The 9334-nt window shown below is 47.8% G+C and overlaps 1 protein-coding gene across 1 annotated transcript in view; it reads left to right on the top strand.

Moving 5' to 3' along the window:
• The window catches only part of Vamp5 (vesicle associated membrane protein 5), a 12810-nt gene extending 5307 nt beyond the window's left edge, over positions 1 to 7503 (top strand). The window contains exons 2-4 of the mRNA XM_021165381.2: positions 6191 to 6328; positions 7062 to 7242; positions 7353 to 7503. Coding sequence (XP_021021040.1) covers positions 6191 to 6328; positions 7062 to 7229 — 306 coding nt within the window. The 3' untranslated portion in view covers positions 7230 to 7242; positions 7353 to 7503. The remainder of the gene's footprint in view (positions 1 to 6190; positions 6329 to 7061; positions 7243 to 7352) is intronic.
• The last annotated feature ends 1831 nt before the right edge of the window (positions 7504 to 9334 follow it).

Genomic DNA, 9334 nt, shown 5'->3' with positions numbered 1-9334 from the left:
TGCAGGGAAAACACTCACACCAGGCACACAACTGTACACATACACACGTGCAGGGAAAACACTCACACCAGGCACACAACTGTACACATACACACCTGCAGGGAAAACACTCACTCACGTAAAGTAAATAAATCTAAAAAAAATTTCACGTTTAAAAAAAGTCAGCTGGAAGCCTGGCAGTAGTGTCGCATGCCTTTAATTGCAACACTCGGGAGGCAGAGGCAGGGGGACTTCTGAGTTCGAGGCCAGCCTGGTCTACAGAGTGAATTCGAGGACAGCAGGACAGCCAGGGCTACACAGAGAAACCCTGGATCGAAAAAAAAAAAAAAAAGTCAGCTGGCGTGTGATGGCTTATGCCTTTAAGCCCCGTGTTCTGGAGGCAGAGGTAGGCAGATTTCTGAGGTCAGCCTGGTCTACGGAGAGATGTCCAGGACAAGCAGGGCTATACAAAGAAACTCCATCCTGAAAAATAAATAAATAAATAAAAGTCTTTAATAGAAAAAGAGATGAAAATTTGGTCTATGTGAGTATTAATTGCTGCTATTTACTTAGCATTCAGTCAGGTGAGGCATTGCTAAGACTTTTGTCTATACCGTGTCACATAATCTGAGCTAATATGATGAGGTTTATGAGGTAGGCACTGTTATCACCACAACTTTACAAAAGAGGAAGAGACTGGTCAGAAAGGTAACATTTCCCAGAGTCGGTTACGGGATGGAAAGTGGCGGAGGCGGAATCTGAAGCGAGGGAGGGAGGCAGCACATCTTGGGTTCTTTGTTTTTGGGGTTTTTGGTTGTTTGTTTTGTTTTGTTTTGTTTTGTTTTTGAGACAGGGGCTTGCTTGCTGAAGCCAGACCTCATTCTCCGTCAGGTTCAGGGGTCCTCCTGTCTCCCATGGCCCAAGCAATGCTTCGAGCATTGAGGTTACAAGTGTTCACCAGTACAAACAGTTTTCACGTGGGCAAGTCCTGGGAACCTTCCTCTGTCGTGTCACGTGCTCTGCCCTCCGCTGTGCTAGGGTTCTGTGCAAGCATGACCACACCCTACTTCTTGATTTTCAGAGACATGGTCTCAGGCAGAGGCAAGGAGATATCTGTGAGTTCAAGCAGCCTAGCTGGTCGATATATTGAATTCCCTGAAAACCAGGTGTATATAAGACAAAATAAAGCAGGGGAGTTGGGAGTGCTGACTTGCAATATGTTGCTGGAATTTAAGGGTTAAACTGTTCCTCCTGCCTCAGCAACAGGAAGTGTATTTTTCTTTTTTCTTTTTCTTTTTTTTTTTTTTTGGTTTTTCGAGACAGGGTTTCTCTGTGTAGCCCTGGCTGTCCTGGAACTCACTCTGTAGACCAGGCTGGTCTCGAACTCAGAAATCCGCCTGCCTCTGCCTCCCAAGTGCTGGGACTAAAGGCGTGCGCCACCACTCCCGTCGGAAGTGTATTTTTCTGTTTTCTTCTTTTCTTTCTTTCTTTCTTTCTTTCTTTCTTTCTTTCTTTCTTTCTTTCTTTCTTTCTTTCTTTCTTTCTTTCTTTTTCAATGTTGGCAGTTGACCCTATAACCACACACACTGGTGAGTGCTGTCCCTGAGCAGGTCTAAGTTCAACACAGATGATTGAGAGTGTGTTTTCACATGAGCCCAGAAAATCCAGAAAGGGATTCTAGAGGGTCAAGTGTGTCACTCGCTGTCAGAACAATTGCCCTGTATGTCGTGTTTTGTGGCTCTGGGTTTACTTCTTAGCATGGGCTGTGTGTGGTGTGCACATGTGCTGCAGGGGGGTAGTCTGTGCAGATGGTACCAGTCTGACAAGAACATTCCCTGTGTACTTACCACCCGATGTCTCACAACCACTCCACTCTGCTTCCCTTTGGCTCAAAACCCCCAAGTCCTGCTGGATTCTGGCAGGTCTCAGAAATATTTTTCTCACCCACCCCCTTCCTCTTCTCCCTCGGTGCTTTCCTGACCCTGTAGGCATCGCTTCATATCCTTGCTAATGCATGGCTTCTCCCTGTTGGCTGGGCTTCACCGTCTGGACTTCTCATGTCTATCCACTCATGTGTATCGTGAGTGAGTGAGTGTGTGTGTGTATGTGTGTGTGTGTGTGTGTGTTACCTTGCTCTATCACTCTCTGCCAAATTCCCTTGAGACGAGGTTTCTTACCAAGCCTGGAGCCAGAATGGCAGCCACTAAGACCCAATGATCCTCTGTCTCTGCTCTCCCAGAGCCATGGTTATTGGGGTGTGCAGCCACGACTAGCCTTTTCCATGGGTGCTTGGGATCCAAACTCAGGAGCTTATGAATATACAGCAAGCACTCTTGTTACCCACTGAGCCATCTTCGCAGCCCATGCAGCCCCAGCCCTGACCTTGATCTGGTCTCATGTAGGCCAGGCCAAAGATGGACTAGAATTTCTCTCATTCTCTTGCCTCTGCCTGTGGAATGTTGGGATTACAGTTGTGTCACTCCTGATGCTTTTTGAGACCCAGGCTGGCCTGGAACTCAGAGGTGCCTCACCTGGCTTGGTTGGCTTTTATCATCACTTCCGCTGTACTAGTTTCTACCCCTTGACTTCCACTGCTTTCCCTAGCCCCACCCAGCCTCTCCACCTTCTGCTATGTCCCTTCACTAGTGGGCCATGTCCCTGTCTCTGCAGAATGGCTGAGTTCAACCCAACAACTGCCCTTTTGATTACAATTCTCTGACCACTGTAATCTACTCACTTCATGGCTACTCACTTTATGTCTCTGTGTAATTCTCCAATGGTATCTGGTGGAGAGAGATCTCCCTGGAAACAGGTACGATTCATTCAGAAAATGTCACATGTCTCCCAGATGCCAGGCCATTGGCTTCGTTACAAGTAGCAGCCTGGCCCTCGCCCTCTGTTTGCTCAGCTCTTCCCTAAAACATTCCCTAGCAATTTAACTTTTATACTGCCAGCAGAAACCTGTGCACATAGTCAGGGTCCTTTCTCCTCTGGCTGAGGGGAACAATGTGGTCTGGGATCTGGTGGCTGTGTTTCCTGGAGCCTGTCTTAGTTCCCAATAGGCAATAGGCCTGGCTTCTCTGTGAAGGGAAAAGGTTCCAGACTGCAGCTAGAGGCACAGTCACTCTCTATAGAACATGACCCTTATATTGGAATAAGATAGCAACAGTTGTAGCATCCAGAACAGAAGGACAGAGTTAGAGATGTAGTTCAGTAGGTAGAGTGCTTACCTAAGCAGGAATAGAGCCCTGGGCTTTAATTGCTAGCACCACATAAACAGGGCATGGTAGAGTACACCTGTAATATAGTACCAGGAAATGAAACTAATAAGATCAGATGTTCAAGGTCATTTCAGAAGCCAATCTGGGTTATACAAAACCTTGTCAAAAAGAAGAAAAAAGAAAGAAAGTAAGAGAAGAGAAAAAGAAAGAAAAAAAGAAAGAAAGGAAGGAAGGAAGGAGGGAAGAAAGAAAGAAAGAAAGAAAGAAAGAAGAAAGAAAGAAAGAAAGAAAGAAAGAAAGAAAGAAAGAAAGAAAGAAAGAAAGAAAGAAAGAAAGAAAGAAAAGAGAAGAGAAAGATAAAGGAGGAGGTAGCTGGTGTGATGGCTCAGTGGTTATCTGCACTTGTCACTGACACAGGAGAACCTGAGGTCACATGTCCAGAACCCATGTGAAAAGCTAGGTATAGCTGCACATGTCTATAATCTTAATGCCTGGGGGACAGGAAAAGAGACAGAAATGTTGGTGGGGCTTTCTGGCTGCCAGACTCTTCCAGGTTCAGTGAGAGACCAACCCTCAAGGAAGTTAAGATAGGTTGTGATGGAGTGGGGCATCATCTGTTGGCATCTGGGTGCATTACAGGCGGGCATTCCAGCAAGCACATGCTAACGTTCACTACACACTCATACACTGTACACAGAGAGAGAGAGACACAGAGAGAAAGACAGAGAGACAGAGAGAGACAGAGACAGAGAGAGAGAGACAGAGAGATAGAGACAGAGAGACAGACAGAGAGACAGAAAGAGACAGACAGAGAGACAGAGACAGAGAGAGATAGACAGAGAGAGACGGAGACAGAGAGAGAGACAGAGAGGCAGAGAGACAGAGACAGAGACAGAGAGAGAGAGAGAGAGAGAGAGAGAGAGAGACAGACAGACAGACAGACAGACAGACAGACAGACAGGGGCCAGTGTGATGGCTTAACAGGTAAAGTGCTTTACATACAAGCCTGCTGGCCTGAGTTCAATCCCTAGAATCCATTGTAAAAATGGAAGGCAAGAACTGACTCCATTAGCCTGGTGTGGTGGCGCATGTTTTTAATCCCAGCACTTGGAAGGCAGAGGCAGGCAAATTTCTGAGTTCGAGGCCAGCCTGGTCGTCTACAGAGTGAGTTCCAGGACAGCCAGGGCTACACAGAGAAACCCTGTCTCAAAAGAAAACAAAAACAAAACAAAACAAAACAAAAAAAGAACTGACTGCACAAAGTTGTCCTCTGGCTTCCACATTTGTGTCCCCCTACAATAATAAAGAACAAAAAAGCCCTCAGATTTCCACCAATCTCTAGTAATGGTTCTCATGCTTAAATCTTTGTCCATTCCCAAGTCTATGCTGTGGAGTCCTGCAATGTGGGAGAAGTTCAAACAATGGAGCCTTGTCCAACCATGCAGCCACCACAGTGGGGATGACCAGTGACTCAGGAATGGGAGGAAGCGTGAATTCCTTGTTCTCTTCTCTGCTGCCCTGTGTCCCAGCGTCTGAACACCCTCTGCCTCCTTGGTTTGCCTGCCCCACACTTAAAACAGGCTGTTTTTCTAGCTCTTGGGTAAATATTGACCTGTTTGGGTTTCAGGTGCCTGTCCCCTGAAACTCTTGCTGGGCTAGATAAGCAAGCCAGGAGAACCTCTCTTGAGACAGAGTTCCTTTAGGATAGGTAATGAAGCAACTGGTCCCTTTACTGGGTCCCTGTGTTGGCCTCCTGGGCTTCTGGATGCTGAAGGATGGAGCTGCTCCCTGCCCTCCCACTGGGAGCTTGTGATCTAGACAGGACTCACGCCCTGGGAATGCTCTGAGGCTGTGTATAAGGCAGCTGCAAAGATCCTGGGTGAGGATTCTTGCTTGAGTAGGACGGAATCCTCTGTGACTACCAGGTCCCTTCCAACAGAAATTCTCTGGTTTTAGGTGGAATTCTGTTAAGTGCCAAACTGTCTGCTGCAAACAGTTGGAGATATGGGCCAACCGGAAAGGGGGGGCGGGGTAGTGGGTGACAGTTGCTGTGCACAGGAGACAGAATAGGGATGGGCTGGGAAGGATGAGGTTGAGGGGAGGGAATTGTGGTTTGCTAATCCTCTGGAATTCATCTTCCTGAATAGACCTGCTCATGGTCTTTGCACATAGCATCTAGAGGCAGTGGGCTTTTGCCCCACCCTCTTTCCCTCTGACCCTCTCCCCCTCTTTCCCTTTCACCTCCCCCAGATTGAAACTTGTATTCACCTCCTCCCAACCCTTCAAAACAGATTGGGTTCCTCGGTTAGGTGAAGCTGTGGCTGCCCAGGTTCAGAAGCCAGTCTGTCACTTGGGTCCTATTAAAGACGGGATCCCAGCTGACTAGAAGGCTGGGAGCCAAAGGCCAGAGGATCTGAGGTTCCCAGGAGGAGAGGAACTAGAAGGTGGTCACTAGAAGGTGGAGAGCAGCTTAGCTCAGAGGCAGAACTGGCCTGACTGACTGGTCAGAGGTCCAAAGAGGGAGAGCTGAGCTGCTGAGTTTGTGAGCACTTCTAGAGACTCGGCTGTGATCTGGTCTCCAATGACTTTCCTAGTTCTGTGGAGCAGACCGTTTTCCTGCCTGGCTCCCTGGTCTTCACTACTTCTTGGGGGCCATACGAAAGGTGAACATGGGGTAGATGCCATCTTGGAGCAGGTGAGCAAAGTGTCTTCTTTGTGGGAAGGTGAGGACCTGGGAAGCTCCCAGTTCGGGAGGAACTGAGGAAGGAGCTGAGATGCTGAAATCCAGGGTGGACGGATAAGGGTAGGAACCTGGAAGCAAACTGCTCAGAAGGCAGCCCTTTAACCTGAATATCTCATGCCGTACACACCAAGGAGGCTATTACTCATCCACCACACACAGGCATTGTAGGGGATTTTTTAGGTCTTTTGTGCCAGAGGAAGGCTGGGTGGGGAACCCTCACAGCCTTGACCTTGGGTTTGGTGCTCAGGCAGGGAAAGAACTGAAGCAATGCCAGCAGCAGGCGGACGAAGTGACGGAAATCATGCTCAACAATTTCGACAAGGTCCTGGAGCGTCACGGCAAGCTGGCGGAGTTGGAGCAGCGTTCAGACCAGCTCCTGGACATGGTGTGTGGCCGATGGGAACAGCGGGAGGAGGGATAGGAGAAGTTTGACCCTTAGAGGGAGCGCTTAGGCTTTGCTGGGGAGGTGAGGCCCTAGGTGAGCTCCTAGGCTTGCCTGCTTATCAGTGTGCAACTTCCGGGTTTCCTACAAGTCGGTTTCACCAAGATGCCTTTGGGTTGGGGCTGTAGCTCAGCTGGTAGAGTGCTTATGTAGCACGCACAGCCCTGGGCTCACACCCCACTGTGGCATGGAGTGGTGGCATACCTAGGATCCCGGCACTCAGGAGACAGACCAGAGGCTCAGAAGCTCATTCTCGGTGCACAGTAAGTCCAAGCCTGAGATTCATGAGACCCTGTCTTACAAACAATAACACACAAACAGAAATAAACAAGTCTTTGGAGATGTGTGCATTCCTTGTGGTCACAGCCTGGTATTGCTAAGTGGGTGTGAGCTAGCAGGATGGAGAGTCAAGTGTTATAGTAGTGACTGAGATCAAGAGCCAGGCTGGAATGGTCACAGGGCACAGTGAGTGGAGGAGAGGCAGCAGACAGGATTTGGAGGGTGCAGGAATAGTTCATGCTAGCTCGGGAAGGCATGGGAATGGAGAGCTGGCTTTAAGGCCCTGTGGGAACCATTAACACACACACTCTCTCTTCTCTCTCTCTCTCTCTCTCTCTCTCTCTCTCTCTCTCTCTCTCTCTCCTCACTCTCTCCCCATATCTCTTGGTATCTGCAGAGTTCAGCCTTCAGCAAGACAACCAAGACTTTAGCCCAGCAGAAGCGCTGGGAAAATATCCGGTGCCGGGTCTACTTGGGGCTAGCAGTGGCTGTTGGCCTGCTCATCATCCTGATTGTGTTGCTGGTCATCTTTCTTCCAAGTGGTGGGGACAGTAGTAAACCATAGGCCTAGGATGCAGGTGATGCCTTAGGGACTGGGGACTGACCCAGCCCGGCCTGAAGGAGAGGCTGAATGACTGCACTGGCCTGTTTTGGTCTCCAGAGAATCCTGGTGTTTGCTTCCATCTAGGACACCCAAATGACTGCTGAAGGGCATCCAGGATATGTGCTCCTCTGCATCTCCCATCATGCCATGGACTGGCCCTTGAGAGCGGACTGTTGCACTGGCCCTATTAGGCCACACCACTGGAGCTCAGTAAAAGCTGCTGTTTGGTTAAAAATGCTCTCTCTCTCTCTCTCTCTCTCTCACACACACACACACACACACACACACACACACACACACCACAGACACAAAAATATATCATATACATACACACACCCTACAGACACCAGACATAGGCATACACATATACACCCCCCCACAGACACAGATACACATACACACATATACACTACAGACACACACCCTGCAGCACAAACATACTATATGACCCCCCCCAAATTAATGTAATCTCTTAAAAAAAAAAAGAAAGAAAAGAAAAGAAAACCTATCGCCTCATCCAAAGGACTATATTTCAGGAGACAGCCCCTTCCTCTCCTTTTCCAACTTGATCCTGTCCTACACAGATGGACCTTTAAGGAATGTGGGCCAAGGGCACAGTAGTCCACAAACCAGACCTTTGCACCCATTCCCATGAAAATGAAATCCATCATCTTTGATATCTTGAACGTTCTCAGAGGACCAATGGAACTCCAGATAGAAGGATAAAAAGGAAAGGGCTTGCTGGGAGTATAACTCAGTTGACAGAAATGCCTGCCCTGTATGAACAAAGTCCTGGGGTTGATGGCGGTGCATACATCTATAGTTTCAGCACTCAGGAAGTAGAGACAGGAGGAATACAAATTCAAGATCATCCTTGGCTACAGTTAGTTTGGAGCTAGTCTGGGCTATATGAGAGACCCCGTCTTAAAAGAAAAAAAAAATGGTTGGAGAGCTGGTCCAGAGATTAAGAGCACTGGCTGTTCTTCTAGAGAATCCAGGTTCAGTTCCCAGCACCCACAGGGCAGCTCACAGCTGTCTTTAACTCTAGTTCCAAAGGATCTGACACCCTCACACAGACACACATGCAGATAAAACATCAACAACCATAAAATAAAAATAAGTTCAACAAACAAACAAACAAACAAACAAACAAACAAAAAACTAAACATGAAGTTAAAAAAAAAAAAAAAGGCGTACTGCTCTACAGAGGATCCAAGTCTGCCAATTCAGTTTCCATCTCTCAAGTCAGGCACTTCATAACTACTGTAAGTCCAGCTTCAGGGAAGTCATCCTCTTTGGGCACCTGCACGCACTTGTGCACACGCACCACTTTATAAAATAAAACAAAACATTTAGGAACAACAAAAAACATGACAGAGATAATCCCACAAATGTTTGCCTTGCGAGCGCAAGGCTCGGAGTTACTCCCCAGAACCCATCTTTAAATGTCAGGTGTGTGGTCCAGTGTGGTAGCATTAACTTTTGATTCAAGCACTGGCAAAGTAGGGACAGGTAGATCTCTGTTAGATTGAGGCTAACCTGGTCTACACAATGACCTTTTCTCAAAAACATAAACAAGAGCCCCTAATATGGTGGCCTTCTTGCACTTCCAGAATTGGGAAGGTAGAGAGAGGCAGAGTCCTGGGGATCAGCAGCCACCAGCCTGGGTGAGCTGTAGCCCAATAAGAGACGTCTCAAAAACAGAAAGTGAGCTGGAAATAAAGACTGTGGAGTTGGGGGTGGGCTGGTATGTGGTGCATGCCTTGAATCCCAACACTTTGGAGGCAGAAGCAGGTGGATTTCTCTGAGCTTGAGGCTAGTCTCAGCTACATAGTGAGAAATGGTCTCAGAAAAGAGAAGAGAAGAGAAGAGGAGAGGAGAGGAGAGGAGAGGAGAGGAGAAGAGAAGAGAAGAGAAGAGAAGAGAAGAGAAGAGAAGAGAAGAGAAGAGAAGAGAAGAGAAGAGAAGAGAAGNAAGAGAAGAGAAGAGAAGAGAAGAGAAGAGAAGAGAAGAGAAGAGAAGAGAAGAGAAGAGAAGAGAAGAGAAGAGAAGAGAAGAGAAGAGAA

This window comes from Mus caroli, chromosome 6 (genome assembly GCF_900094665.2).
Source record: "Mus caroli chromosome 6, CAROLI_EIJ_v1.1, whole genome shotgun sequence".
NCBI classification, from domain to species: Eukaryota; Metazoa; Chordata; class Mammalia; order Rodentia; family Muridae; genus Mus; species Mus caroli.
This window is presented reverse-complemented; position numbering and strand designations above follow the sequence as displayed.